General features: G+C 44.6%; 4 protein-coding genes across 8 annotated transcripts; 1 reads left to right on the top strand and 3 right to left on the bottom strand.

Annotated features, from left to right (window-relative positions):
- The first annotated feature begins 3,043 nt into the window (after positions 1-3,043).
- On the top strand, positions 3,044-3,958 carry LOC131887148 (uncharacterized). Its single transcript, XM_059235681.1, has one exon. The coding sequence runs from the start codon at positions 3,342-3,344 to the stop codon at positions 3,951-3,953; it is 612 nt and encodes a 203-aa protein (XP_059091664.1). The 5' UTR covers positions 3,044-3,341; the 3' UTR covers positions 3,954-3,958.
- A 2,597-nt stretch (positions 3,959-6,555) lies between these two features.
- On the bottom strand, positions 6,556-9,293 carry LOC131887147 (uncharacterized). 5 transcript variants are annotated; one of them, XM_059235675.1, is made up of 6 exons: positions 8,931-9,293; positions 8,507-8,782; positions 8,022-8,430; positions 7,832-7,952; positions 7,628-7,760; positions 6,556-7,304 (listed from the first exon to the last, which is right to left on the bottom strand). In XM_059235675.1, exons 1-6 carry the CDS (start codon positions 9,027-9,029, stop codon positions 7,059-7,061), a joined length of 1,284 nt encoding a protein of 427 aa, XP_059091658.1. In that variant the 5' UTR covers positions 9,030-9,293; the 3' UTR covers positions 6,556-7,058. The 5 variants fall into 5 exon arrangements, with proteins under 5 accessions (XP_059091658.1, XP_059091662.1, XP_059091660.1 ...); XM_059235679.1 differs by having other exon boundaries at positions 8,507-8,786; positions 8,940-9,293; XM_059235677.1 differs by having other exon boundaries at positions 8,940-9,293.
- A 654-nt stretch (positions 9,294-9,947) lies between these two features.
- LOC131887146 (serine/threonine-protein phosphatase 4 regulatory subunit 2-like) lies at positions 9,948-11,814 on the bottom strand. Its single transcript, XM_059235674.1, has 3 exons — positions 11,085-11,814; positions 10,709-11,011; positions 9,948-10,643 (listed from the first exon to the last, which is right to left on the bottom strand). Exons 1-3 carry the CDS (start codon positions 11,812-11,814, stop codon positions 10,084-10,086), a joined length of 1,593 nt encoding a protein of 530 aa, XP_059091657.1. The 3' UTR covers positions 9,948-10,083.
- Positions 11,791-12,782, bottom strand: LOC131887149 (SUMO-conjugating enzyme UBC9-B-like). The gene has a single exon (XM_059235682.1). The coding sequence runs from the start codon at positions 12,477-12,479 to the stop codon at positions 11,997-11,999; it is 483 nt and encodes a 160-aa protein (XP_059091665.1). The 5' UTR covers positions 12,480-12,782; the 3' UTR covers positions 11,791-11,996.
- Between the last annotated feature and the right edge of the window lie 1,419 nt (positions 12,783-14,201).

The following is a 14,201-nucleotide window of genomic DNA, read 5'->3' as shown; positions in this document are numbered from 1 at the left end:
GCGTCGTCTTGGGAGATTTGACAATATGCATTCAATCTAAAATACGTTAGCCCCCCAATATCCATAAATAGTGGGTAGAACGCCGGAAAGCTCGGACCTCTCCGAGCTTTAAAAGCCATCTTCTATCTGGGCCGGATTCAGCCAAAGACCACGAAGTAGAAGTAATGGCCCCATTCTCGCCTTGGCCCCTAACTCCCAACAAATTCCTCCCCGAAAAGAACACCTACTACTACTACTACTACTACTTCTTCCACTTCTCCATCCATACCCCGAACCTCCGCCCGTCCGTCCGTACGTCCGTCCGTACATACGTATGTGCGTAGATCGAAGTGGTACAGTACGCAGGGAGCTGCAGATTATACCGACTAGAGGATTGTCTTCTTGCCTCTTGCTCATTCTCGCGCCTATGGACGGACCCACGGCCCAGGAGCCGGCACAAAAAGAGACGAACATCATTTCGCCTTAACTGCATATTGGACTTGGGGGCCAATTTCTACGAAAAGAGGCCGATGGTCACACGAAAAGAAAAAAAATATATATAATCTGCTGCTTCTGTTGGTGGTGTTGGTGTTGAGAACCCAAGGGTCCCAGCCCATCACACTCCTCGCTTCCTTATGGTCGGATTTTGGGATGTGTTCAATGTCGTCCCCTACGAATTGCTACCTCCTCTACTACTAGTACTACTACTGCTACTACCAACAATACTACTAAAACGTGGATGCTCTATATTGGTAGTAACCTCATTCAAGCATCCCATTGAGCAGAGGCAGGCTTTGAACCCAGGAGCAAAGGCGATTTGCAGTAAAAAGTTGAAAGTGTGACGACTACTTTTTTTGGCAAGGGAGGCGTTCTCAAGCTTATGGGGACTAGGATTTCGGGACCTGCAACGCAATGGAGACCAGGCCAAAACCCGCCGGTGGTAACTGCAAGTTATGGGACAAACCCGAGATGGCAATTTGCACTAGCCCTCAAACTATGTTGTCGCCAAAGCCTGAACCTGATAAGTGTCTGAGTTATTAGCCGTCACGTTGTATGTAGGTATCAATCTCAAGTTGTCTTCATTCAACGAAAATAAAGATGCTTTTTTCAGACTCGAATGCCAGGAACTATTCAAGTTTTGTTTCACATTTGCCTCAATCTAGGAATCTTTTGGAATTCTTGGCCAGCCACTATGAAATTTATGATCCATTAATGGGAGCAATCTTTTTGTATACACTAGGCCGTATTAAAGAGCGGCTACAGCCATTTTCATCAAATACTGTTTGTTCAAGCTTTCGATGGCTTATGAAGCATAGATATAAAAAATGCATAAACCCTTTAAAACGAGAATACTGCGAAACCAAGAATAAATGAAAAACTATGCCTCAGACCAACCAAATGTCCTCAAGAATATCTTGCTCATATTTGTCTGAGGAAGTTCCAAATTCGTTTCCATCACTGTTTTGTCTTGGAGAGACAACAATATCAAACTTTCCAAAAGTGGAGCGCTCAATTTTTTGGAAAACAAAAAACAGAAAGGCCTATAACAAAAATATGCATCATGATTGCCATGGGGCAAGTCGGCTCTATTTCAAGCTATGCTGTAAGTAACTACAAAAAATAACCAGTGTATAAAACGTGTTACTATGTCGCATTGTGGCTGCTATGTTTGGTAAAAAAATGAACCCTTTTCGACATTCCTACAGTAACGCTTGCTGGCCCTGCTCGAATCCATAGAAGTAAAAATGACCCTACTTAAACGAGGGAGAAAGAGAAGCAAGAGCTAGCTAGACAGAAGTTGTGGAGGAGGAGGAGGAGGAGGATATTTGTCATTAAAGAATGTGGTCACAGCGCATTAAGAAGACATCATTTTATGGAAGATAGGAAGGAATATATAGCGTGATAAAAGGAATGGTCCACGAGCCAGGGCAGACTTTTATGAAGGTACAACCACCCCCCTTCATCAGAGGAAGGGATGAGTAGGCGGCGACTGCATGTGGAGTCCCTTTGGATAAATTTGGTACACCGATAAATGAGTGGCGTCTAGTATAGTCGTTTTGTTTGGAACCATCTCCGAACCAAGCCCACAGAAAAAGATGGACCCTTTGAATTGTTGTTTAGGCTTCTGGCCTGAACTTTAGCGACCAATATTGGGGTCGAACCTAGTGTTACATTTGAACCATTATAAGAATATACCCTTTTCAATATCGACCAGCCCAGTATTTGTTTAAAGGAAAAGATCACTGTGAAAAGGGAGCCAGACAAGTAAGTGAAAACAGGTCACAGCAGGAGTATCGGTAAATTGAGTTCCACTGCTTGTACTGCCATCACCATCTCTTATTGTGTAGTGTAAGCACTACCACTACAGTGTGTCCACATATATTGTGGGTCGGGAACTAACCGGTGTCCATTTTTCCTGCATAATACTCCACGTGTGTATGGGTGTATATAGAAGGTATGTGCAGAGTAGAACGCCATGGGTAAGGAGGTAGTAGGTGACTAGTACGCAAGCAAGCTGTTCTTCCGAGTCTATTGAAAACGCGTCTTCTTGTGTCCTCGTTGGTTTCATGGGGTTCACCTCGAGAATTAGAACCTATCCATGGATGGATAGACAGATAGATATTCCCAGTCAAGCCAACTCCCAGAGAGCTTATAAATCAGTCACTTGTCATGATGTGTAGTAAGTGGTGGTATCCTTGAACAATCTTCTTGTGGCTTGGCACGTTTGTTATCCTTGTCAGCTCCGCCTCTTTTCCTTCATATACAGCACCTTCCACGAATGGCCCATGTGCATGTAGTATATATATATATACGCACACTCATCTACCGGTAAAGAATTCGGTTCAAATGATAAAATAACGCTAACCTCACAAATGTCCTGAAATGTTATGGCCTTAATCGGATGCGCAAATGTCGAAAACTTTAATAAAATTATCCCTGAAGTAAGTAAAATCAAATTCAAAATGATTGACTTTCTTTGTATTCAAATCCAAAATCCAATGCAGAACCATCAACCTTTGGGGCCTGTGGGGAGGGCGGAGGAATAAGAGGTTGCGCTTTCCCGAGAGAAAAAGTTGCGCAAAGCAACACATTTCTTGCCTAATTTTAACCACAAAACAACGCTCTTGTAAACTTTAAATTAATATATTACGAGTTGAACGAAAATGAATTTGGCTTATTGTTCACCCTATGTATCAATTCATTGATTGTGACTACTCATGTTATCACCTGTGATTGTAACGAACCGGAGGTCTGTCTCAGCATTTTTTTACCTGTCATTTGCGGCATTCCCTCCCATATGAACAGAGAACATCTTAGTCAATAACGTGGGCCATTCAGCATTAGTAAGAACAGAGAACATAATGGTGTGGCGGATTTCCTTGCTCCTATCCTTGTGCTTTTGTTGGCTCCACAAGTCTCAAGCCGAGCTTTGGGAAAAAGATATGACCGATGAAGTGTACATTGAGGCATCCACAGAGGGATTCGAATCTGTTCATCTGGAATGCCTCGTTGACTCCATGCGTGTCAAGTTAGAACTCTCTGAAGAGTTCGAAGGCATCTTTTACACCAGAGGTAGCTACAAAATGGGTCAACTCCCGTGTTTCAACGATGTGGAAAGTGGAACGATGGCCGAGTTAACCATTCCGTATGAGGGTTGCGAGACCAAGAGCAAAGACGATATTTATACCAATGTGGTGATTGCTCAACACGATGACTTTCTGATTTTCCCGGGAGACTTGGCCTTCGAAATTTCGTGCACCAAGTCATCGGAAGACGAGTCTATTGCTAGCATTGGTTTGGCTGATCCCGATCCGAGTGCGAAAGAATTGCCCAAGCATAAAAAATCGACGGTCACGGCTACTCGATCTGTTGCGTTCACACCCAATGATGTGCGGCCTAAAAAGGCACCCAAAGCTAAAACCTCCAAGTGTAAAAAAGTGAAAGGCACGTCGACCAATAAAGATGAACTATAGGTAAAGGCATTGGATTTCTTTCGTGTAAAATTTGAAGAATTGCCACAATGGCAGGAGAAGTCATTTAAAATAATGGAATGTTCCATGACCGCATCCAGTTGAAGGTGGGTAAAGCTTTTCAAACTTGTAAATGGATGCATCGCACGTTTAAGTCCAGAGATAGCATCACGATGCTAGCTCTGCTCAAGTCGATTGTCCAGCCACATCTTGAATATGCCTCGCCCAATTTGGGCTCCAAATAGTTCAGCTGGTTTGCCAAAGATCGAACATCAAAAGTACGATGGAGCTCTCGTGTTTGAAAAGGCTAAAAAAGCTGGGACTAAAAAGGTACGAAAGGTATCTGATAGTGTACGTTTTCAAAAGCTTTCATGAGCTTTGTCCCAACCCGGGATTTAAGGTTAATTCAAGTGACCGTAGAGGCTTAATGTGCGTTTTGAGAGCACTTTCAAGCCTTCGAAAATCCAGGCTAGTACAAACCATGAAGTTCAACTATTCTCTTCTTTCTCGGGCTCCTTCATTGTTTAATTTGCTTCCCTGTAATATTCGTAGAGAGTATGTACATACTGTAGATGTTGATACAATAGCATCCTTTAAGTCGGATTTGGGCAATTTTTTGATCAAAATTCCTGATCAACCCCATATTCAAGGGCAAACTAGATCCACCAACTCTAATTCGTTGGTTGATCAAATATTATCTGACTGTAAAATCAAGTAGAATCAATGCCCCTTTCCGTCTTGAGTTGCTGGGATCCCATTCCCAGTAGCGGTAAGGAAGTCGGCAAAAATATCCTGAGCGGCTTGATTCTCTCACTTTTGCTCAAGCTTTCACAATTATGTCTCTTCAGTTATTAAAAACAAATTATTTCAAATACCTTACTTTTTCCAAAACATGGCCAAACCAACAAGTAGAACATAGATTCCTTTCCTCTCCAAGAACATGCTTACTCTTTGACTCAAATTAGTTCATGTATTGTGTTACTTAAGTTTTCTTCAGTGCAGATGATCTGAACTGTCGAAGGAGGACAACTGGTTACGAAAAACCCTCTCGAATTGCTGCTGTACGTGCATTGGACGTAACATGGCTCACTTTACTCTTCTGTGCTTTTTACTCCTTGGCAAACTTAAGAAAAGAACTCATGACCAGCTATAATCAGTCAGTCAATAGTACTTATAGACATATGTGTACCCTTCTTCAATGTTCTTTTGCATTTTTGTCCGTTTAATTTATGATTCTGTTGAGCAAGTGAATAGAGCAAAAATTATATCTGCATTCCTTGCTTTTTTTTGCCTTAAATTCCCATTTCTGAATTTCAATATGCAGTTTTTGCTAACTTTAATTGTTCTGAGCAGCCCCAGTTGCGATTAAATATCTTAATGAATACAATGTCCAACTAAACTGACCGCTTGCCAGGTGGGGCTTAAACTTATAGTTTAAGTTGCATTATTACAGGAAGGAAATCAATCACTGAAAGAGGCCGAGAAAGAAGAAAGGACTTTTGAGGGGTAGAAGATGCTCTCAAAACGCAGGTTAAGCTTCTACGGTCACTAGAACTGACCCTAAAACATGGGTTGGGACAAAGCTCATGGAGACTTTTAAAGACGTAGACTATGAGATACTTGATGGCACTTGTTTGAATGCTGCACAATCATGGCTTTCTGGTAGTCGAGGGGAAAATGAGGTTTCACCAAAATTTTCACCAAAAGTGTTATTTTGAAAGCAGCTTTTTTTTTATTGGAATATGTCGAATGGTCGAAGATATTTTTATTTACAGTTCCCTTTTACGTTTTGCCTTCAAAGTCAAAATTAGTAATCTTGCACAAATGTCCTGATAATTATCAATATCATTTGAATGTTTTTGTGACGGTATGGAGTTCAAATTTGTTCAATATGTTTTAGTTTCGTTCTGAAATTTACCAAAAACGTGCATTTAAGATTTTACATTCATTCAAAACATGCCGTTATGTCCAGTCAATTCATGCGACTTACTCAATGAATGAGAGAGAAATGAAATTTAATGTGGATTGGTGGGGTAAGACTCGTCCGGCTAGCGAAGCCGGCCATTGTATCGTCCAATTTTTCCGATAAGCAGTTTTAAAGCCCGTATCAGATTGGTTCCGCGTCTCTGCATGTTTTCGGCGTCTAAAAGTTTCTTTTATGTAAAAAATTGAAGAGGAAAATTGAGCCCGGGTCTTCCATTGAACAAGGAAACTGCACTAAGCACCTCGTCAAGTCATCTAAGTGTGGATAGTCTGTAAAGTAACTAGCAATTACTAAAAAAAGCCCTTCTCATTGATAAAGCCGAATGGTACTTATTAGTCTTTAAGCCCACAGAAAATGAAGTCAAGTTAGTCGAGTGGCCTAAAGTGCCAAATTTTAGCTCCGTCTCATGACAGTGTGCGTGGGTTCGATTCCTACATTGGTAAAGCTAGCCGGTTGGGAAAATATTATGTTAGGGGCAAAAAATATCTTGAAATATTTCATTTAAATGTAAATTCATGAGAAGAGTTTATCGCACATTTCTATCCTAGCCAAGCGATTAAAGACAAGCTGGAAACTAGCACGTTCTGGCCAAGTCCTGCCCTTTTTATTCAACGCACCGTTTCAGCAACATAAATATTTATTCATCTTATTGCATTGTAGTAAAATCATGAAATTTTGCATGATAAAGCTTTGGGGTTGGATTACACATATTTATCAAATACAGCCCAAAGTCTATAAATGCCTTGAGTGAAGATCTTAACAGAACTCTCTCAAGTAAAATCAATGGTCGTCCTTAAATGTTATCAATGACAGGCAATCAATCGACTGCATCGACTCCTGACTTGGGAAAATCATGAGATACCCAATTGAATTGAACTGGCAGTCTGACAGAGACACATTTTGGCACATTCTCGCTCAAGTCTTCCGGCACAAACATGGATTGCATTGAAAGAGCCGTTTCAAAGATCAGTTGATAATATTTAATGCAAGCAATAATTGCTAGTTTTGGCCAGTGTTTCCGCGTTGGTAACATCTGATTCCGCATTTCTCACTGCGGTAAGTAATGGAAATGTCACAAGACAGCCATCAAAGCCCTTCCAAAGATTGGAGCACACTTTTAGGTGCTATTGATCCAACATTAACTCATCACTCGATGGGCTCTCAATCCCCAAGTCTCTCTCGGCTTTTAGCGCCAAAGCCCGTTCTTTTCGGGCTCGATACTTGGCCGCTGACACTTCCATCAGAGATAGGTCGGTGAGCTTCTTTTTTTCTATTTCAAAAAGCTTCTGTTCTCGAATTAATTTAGCTTCCGCAGCTCTCCTTTGGATTTCTGCGGTATCTCTGTCAATCCGAAGAATCTGACGTTTCATCTGAAAAAGACGAACCAAAGAAAAAAGAATGTTACATGAACCAATAATTAAGTTAGGTAGCAAAGTTTGGCTTGAAAGGTAGGGCATGGGTTTTTTGATAATGGCTGGCTAAAACATAGCTATGAACCGGTTTTATGATCCTTTTCCAGGACACCAACCATCATTGGCACTGTATACATAGGTTACTGCATGCATCAAGCTGTGTTGCGCTCGACAATACCTAAATCCGCCTAAATAGCCATGGAGGGTTGTTACTGACATTTGACATAGAGCTCGGAAAGCCAAAGGCAAGAACGTAGAAGTAACTCGCAATTATGCCTTACATGGTATTCCTCAATCTTCAGCTTTGACTCCACTCTCGTTTGAGATTCCTCGGATTCATAAGGTAGAATGGAAAGTCGCGCTCTCTTGCCTTCATTTTTACTTCTTCGTACTCTGGAGTGGGTGGAGCGATAGCTAAACATATTTAGAATAGTCTTAGGGACCATTAGTACATTGTTCCAATGACAACAAGACAATCAATATACCCATGAGGACTGGTGGAGGGCAGCTTTTCCTCGGATTTCATTGAATTGTTACCACGACTGGAATTGAAGACCTGAATGGGATCACTCTTGTGGGAAGCCAAGGAATCATTGGAATCATGGCCTAAAAGCACGAATCCAATTCAGGATTTTCCGGCCGCATCAGCTCTGAATCCCAATCTAACAAGCTTACTCGAATAAAAATCCTCTTGAAAACATGAGCTGGACGGAGTCTGACGCGGTTGGGATTGACGACCCCCCCTTTTATCGTTCAAGATATTGATCTGCTTGACATGGGCCTCCTCATTCCGCGAAGACTCATCGTCACCCGAGGACGAAAACCCGGGTGTGAAGCTGTCATCCTGCAGCCAGAGCACCGTTTCGTGACGTTTCTTATCAATCCGATGCTGTCGCATGGTCGAAGTCAAATCATTCGTTTTGTCCGAGGAGGAGGACTCCGTGATTTTGGGCCAAAACTCGGGCTTATCGCCCGTTTCAGCTAAGATCCGCATGGAAAACTGATCCAATTTGAAACGGGGCTCTTCTCCGTCCGCTGGACCATGCTCCTTCAACAAATCTGAGTATTTCTTACGCGTCCGAACCTATTAGATCGAGGGCAATACAAATCATGGTATCATCGGATTCGATGCAGCAGGCCCTTGTCACCTACGTCATCACCTTGAGATTATTCCAAGCTCTCCGACAGGAATTGGCATTGTAGAGCTCGTCGGCCAGCTCGTCGCCGAAGTAGGCATTGTATCGATTGGCCACTTGGATCCAGAGGGCCTTCTTTCGGGACATGTTGGCCTCACGCTCTAGCCCGACTTTCTGGACCAATTCAAAGAGCAATTGCAAATCGATTTGGGGCTTGGAGCCCAGGCGAGACATCAGCTCCGTGGAACTCATCATCCACCTCGGACTCAATCCCAAACAGAACCCGTCGACTGGACAAGGCTGTCTCCACCGATTAGTTGGCGCTGCGACGTGTTTAAAACTTAACCGTAACACGAGATGAATCACCCTTCAAGTCTCTATTTAAGCCTTTTAACATTTGACCAGAAATTCAAAACTGAGCACCGCCAACTAATCGGTGGAGAATAACGTTGATCACCACAAAGCTCAATCGGCTTCTGACTTTCGAGTCAGGGGTCACCGGGTCAAGTCGGGGTGAGTGTCCATCCGGCACCCACGGGCCATACATACACTTCCAGCTTTACCTTCAGCTCCCAGCTCCTTCTACCCAATGCACTGGGTCGAGGGCCGGCTTCATTCAATACCACCATACCATGCATGCATGCATGTCAACAATCGGAATTAAAGCTCAGTCCTACTCCCATCGATCATCAGTAACTTTTGTTTATGGGCTCAGAAAGGAAGGAAGTGTGACCGGACGAGGGGCTGGGCCCGCTGTGCCAGTCTCCACCTCATACCCCAGTTTAGGGTGAACTGAAGGCATGAATGTATTTCTTGTATGTCTAAGGATCATTATTAGTGCTTCTCGAAATACAATTTACTATTTACTCGAACGATTGATCGTGTGATTGGGTTCGGTAGTTGACCATGCAGGCAAAGGAGCCTGAGTGTCACCTTGCTTTGGTAAAAAGTTGGGAAATTTGGCTCAGGCCATCTAGCGGCCTTGAAAACGTATGTGAATTCAGCCCGGTCTTTCTAACTCATAGCATCCATCTGGTGGATCCAGTGGGGGTGAGTTTTGGGTTTCAAGGAACGAGCTGAAATCTGAACGGGTGTGCTAAAGTTGAGAACCAACAACTCCGTCTTCAATCAACACATCGCTTTTTTCCTTCAAATGAGACTGGCGGCTGATCGCTACAATTATGCATTTCAAGTTTCAGCTCGATCGAACTCGCATCTAGTGTGCTTGTCACTCTATCTAGGGTAGGCCATTCCTTTCGTGTAGAGATTCGTGGTGTGCTCTGATCTTCTTCAGGGGGTATAGGTTTGTTCATGCAAATAATTTCTCTGTAGTGTACTTGCACGATGCAAAAAGAGAATAATTTCACGGGAAAAGCTACGATGGACTGGGTCGCTCGCCTCTTGAGTCCTGTTGAAGTCAAAAATAACAGTCAAAAATTCATCACTAGAAATTGCAACTTTCCAATGGTTTGTATCAGTACTTTATTCTGATGCTTTCAACGTCCACAAATTTCAAATTTTTCAAATACAGTTTCTTCGTGTTTGTCGGATAGACTCAAGAGCATTTGGCGACACACTGAACACACAAGTAGGCAACAATGCTAGGAGGAAGAAATCACCGTGGATGATGTGACAGCAATTGTAGCAGCTGCAATGGTTGTTGGCGAATCTTCCTTTTTGGGAATCTTGGCCTCGGAGGGTCCGTCCTCATCAAGGGTTTCTTCCTCTACTCCTGGCACGGGTTTCGAGTCCGAAGTTGTGGCTTGCTCTTGAGCAGCCGCAACGACAACAGGCTCTTTCATTTCTTTCTCCACGCTGGGTAAAACCTGATCTTTGGTGTCTGCCTGCTCAACAACGACATTCGTATTGGTTTCAATGGTTTCGGATGTCGACCCACTAGAGGACGCACATCCTTGGGCATTCTGCTCAGCCATGGTTTGGTCTGGAACTTCGACTGAAGAAGAAGGTGGCTCTTGATCCATTTTCTCAACGACAGCAGGCTCGGAGGAAGCCTGGTCACCTTCGCCCTTGCTCAAGGGGTCTCCGTCCAGATGGGTCAAGTGATTGGTAACATCATCTATAGAAGTATCTGAGGAGAGGTCGTGAGTTGAGCCCGTAACCATGGCAATATCATCCGAAGCCTTAATGTCCTCTGATGTTTCTACGGGCAACGAAGGAACATTATTGACAATTTTGAATCCACCCAATGCGAATCACTCGACTTACCCTCGGCTGTATCTTGTTCCATGGGCTGTGCTTTGTCTTCCTCGTTTTCATTTTTTTCAGAGGACTTTTTAGCGTCGATTTGGGCCTCTGTTCGTTCCGCAGTCTCGACTACAGCAGATGTGGAGGGAGGCAATACTGACGGAGAAGAGGACGACGAGACTTCCGATGAATTGGCAAGTGACAGGGTGGACGAGGGCGAAGAATCTTCCGATTTGGGGGCAGGGGCTGAACTGATTTCCGGGCTTGCTTGAGTAGTGGAAGCCAGGCGGTTTTCTAATGACGATTCAGCTGGGCTACTCTCACCTGAAAACAAGATTAAGCCAACACTTTATAAAAATATACCATCAGCAACGTAAAGTTTGGCCATGATTAGTACCTTGGTCGGTTTCCTCTGCAGTAGGAGGTGGGGTGGAGGTGGGCGCAGGTTCATCTCCTTCCGCTTTATCGGAATTATCAGGCAGAGAAGGAAAAAGCGGACCCTTAGGCGTTTCGGTCACAGAGTCCTTATCATGATTGAGCCGTCGATAGCCGGGCGATCCGATCCCATTGGATCGAAGGGGTGACGAGCTTTCCCCGTCACTAGATGTGGAATGATCACCGTTGACAATGGTGTTGACCGAGGGTTCATCTTCCTCGACGGGCGGCTTGTGGCGCGGATCGACGGTCGACACGACCAACATATTTTTTTCGATAGCCCGCATGAACTTGTCCGTGCGCTTATAATGTTTCTTGGGCTGAGTCAAAAGCTCACACAGACGCTGAACCGTGAAAGGGATCCCGGGAAATCCATCCAACTGGCCGAAAACTTTGTCTCGGCAATCCCGGAACGAAAATGGATCGACATTGGGCACGTGGGGCAAGTCATCGGTCGGATGCGAGGCGTGGAAGTCTTTGATGACCGCGTCCAACTTCAGCTTTAACAAGGGTTTGATTTTCTGCCAAGGGAAATGAGTGTGACCCGTTTGAGCCACGGAGAGCAAATACGCCTCCATGACGGGGGTGAGGGTTTCGGGCGATTTCTTTTCAAACTGATTGAGTTCGAGCAACACTTCTTCCAAATTATCCATGATGTTGAATCCAGGCTGAAAAGAACGTGAAGTCAACATGAATAGGATTTATTTCGAGCCGGGAAGAGGGAAGAGAGGGGGGGGGGGCTTAGTTAAGGACAGAACTGTTTATTTCACCAGCCACAGCAAAGCGCAAAGCACAGACGGAACATGAACCTGAGACTCTTAGGTCTCAGTCGACTTCGATGGCTTCGTTTGACAAATGCGATAGAGCGGTCTCTTTAGTGCATCTCGGCCGTCATGGCACGGGCTTGGGCCCGCACCCGTTTCTCATACTCCGTTCGGTTTTGGCAATAGCAAGTGTAGGCCTCGGCCTGAGCCGGATCCTTGATGTTGGGATCGTTCAGCAGATCCTGGATGCCCAAAAGCAATTGCTTGATGGTGATGGCGGGTCGCCAATCCTTTTCCTCGTCCAACAAGGACAAGCACACCGTGCCCGAGGGATACACGTTGGGGTGGAACAGGGGCGGCACGAACTTGACCTTGGGCGGAGTGGAGGGGAAATCGTCTTTGAAGATCATCTGTCCGCGATACATGCCGTTCTCCCAGGGCGTGCCTTTCTTGCCCGGAATGCCGTACTCCCACAACATGAGATTCAGCGTACCGTCCGGATTCTTGGTGGGACGGGCGATGAACCCGAACGGGTGGTCTTTCCGCCACGCCTTCCGCTCCTCGGCCAAACGCGCTTGAGCGATGCCCGACATGGCCCCACTCACGGGTTTCAATCAATACCACGCCCACACCGGCCACAAGTCAGATCAGCAGCCGGGCCGAAGCGAGTCAACGGCACAGGCTTGAGGGCTAAACACGGCTACGGAGGACGGACTCAAGCCGGTGGCGGCCAAGGGCTGCGAATCCGGAACGTTCCACTGGAAGAGAATGAGGCCGACAGACGGATCACACGGATCAGACGGAGAGATAGATGGACGCGGGGGTCGTACGACGGGCGGTGAGCGGGGCCGGCCGTCAGGCAGATCCACCCCACACACGCACCACGCAAATCACTGGCAGGAGAATAGCGCCGATCAGCGGGCAGCTGGCTTATTGCTTCCAGGGTGCCCATACACAAGGCACAGAGTTTACTTATTTGTGAAACCCGCGAAATGGATGGGCGGCCCAAGAGGATAGAAGACCATGGACAGGTGCATGACACGAGCTTACCCAATCCTCCGGCATATTAAGGGGGGAAAGACACTTTTATGTCGGGTGAGGTCGCGCGACTGGAATGCTGGAAAGACGGAGGTTAAGCGTGCAAATGTGACTTGGACGCATCCAGCCTTGGTCACCCTCAAATTGGAAGCTGCTGGGCGGCGCCGGCTAGTTTGCTCGCTCGCACTCCTTTGAGGTCATCGACGTTCATTTCGTCTAACCATGGACAAACTTTCGTCATTCGTCTCTCTTTTTTTCCCTTGAAAGGGACAGGGAACTGGAAATTGAGGGCAGGGTGACGATCATTGGCTTGTTTTAGTTGAGCTCTCAGGTCTGAGTCGTTGGCTAATGGGTCAGTTCACTCAACAAATATGGTAGAAAAGAAATATGATTGGAGATTTTGAATTTTTTTGACCCATGATAATGGAACAAATTGGCGTGATGAACACGAAACTTGACAAGCTTTTAGCAATATGTTTTGTCTGACAGCTACTTTTGGGATTTGCCGGGTCAGCTCGGCTGAATGGGCAGGTGGATATTTTCGGAAGAGAGTAGAAGGCGGGAGTTCGTCCAGTTCACCATTCGAGCAGGATAGTGTCTTGAAAATGGCTAGACAATGAATGCATCCTCGGTACATAAAAAACATTTGACATCCCACTGAAGGGTCCAATTACATTATCTTTTAAGAACATATTCTGAATTCATGTGACTGGCCCGAGTGACACGAAAATTATGATGAAAACATTTGAATGGATTGAATGAATTTTTCGACCTATATTTTTATATTCGGTCTGATATAGTACGGATACTCTAAAGTATCAATCTAAGTGATCCCCGATCATTTTTTTGGCAACATTTTCACCTTGAGCAGTTCGTACATCAGAATCGCTCAGGGCATGAACAAATATCGAAAAAAAGGAACGCATTACCAAAAACCATTACTTTTTCAGAAAAAGCAACTAGTTACCATTTCTTTTTTAAGAAAAGTATTGCGTTACCGTTACCGATATCGTTACTTTTGCAGAAAAAGAAGATGACCTAAAAAAGCAAAAATGGGTTTTACTATTTATAAGGGTTGTTTGGTTTTAATCCTTTTTCACTTTCACATTTTGACAAGCATATTTTCATCTTCCTTTTCATGGTTTGAAAAAAGTTAGCACAAGGCAAATATTCCACTGGTTTGACGAGAGGAAGACAGAGTTACATTATGAGTTTAGTTTAGCTTACGGGTTTTCGTCATGCAACCATTAATGCCATACGTCACAGAAAATTTTAAT

Source organism: Tigriopus californicus, chromosome 9, assembly GCF_007210705.1.
Source record: "Tigriopus californicus strain San Diego chromosome 9, Tcal_SD_v2.1, whole genome shotgun sequence".
Lineage (NCBI taxonomy): Eukaryota > Metazoa > Arthropoda > Copepoda > Harpacticoida > Harpacticidae > Tigriopus > Tigriopus californicus.
The sequence above is the reverse complement of the archived record's forward strand: the minus strand, read 5'-3'. Positions and strand labels throughout refer to the sequence as shown.

What these genes read in the sequence shown, in the direction of transcription:
- LOC131887148 (XM_059235681.1), top strand. Translation starts at nt 3,342, where the DNA reads ATGGTGTGGCGGATTTCCTTGCTCCTATCCTTGTGCTTTTGTTGGCTC.
- LOC131887147 (XM_059235675.1), bottom strand. Translation starts at nt 9,029, where the DNA reads ATGTATGGCCCGTGGGTGCCGGATGGACACTCACCCCGACTTGACCCG. An exon ending in TGAGCTTTGTGGTGATCAAC is followed by an intron (nt 8,783 to 8,930) that starts GTTATTCTCCAC and finishes CGGTGGAGACAG; the next exon opens with CCTTGTCCAGTCGACGGGTT. An exon ending in CCCTCCACCAGTCCTCATGG is followed by an intron (nt 7,761 to 7,831) that starts GTATATTGATTG and finishes AAATATGTTTAG; the next exon opens with CTATCGCTCCACCCACTCCA.
- LOC131887149 (XM_059235682.1), bottom strand. Translation starts at nt 12,479, where the DNA reads ATGTCGGGCATCGCTCAAGCGCGTTTGGCCGAGGAGCGGAAGGCGTGG.
- LOC131887146 (XM_059235674.1), bottom strand. Translation starts at nt 11,814, where the DNA reads ATGTTGACTTCACGTTCTTTTCAGCCTGGATTCAACATCATGGATAAT. An exon ending in TGCAGAGGAAACCGACCAAG is followed by an intron (nt 11,012 to 11,084) that starts GTACTAATCATG and finishes TCTTGTTTTCAG; the next exon opens with GTGAGAGTAGCCCAGCTGAA. An exon ending in GGAACAAGATACAGCCGAGG is followed by an intron (nt 10,644 to 10,708) that starts GTAAGTCGAGTG and finishes CGTTGCCCGTAG; the next exon opens with AAACATCAGAGGACATTAAG.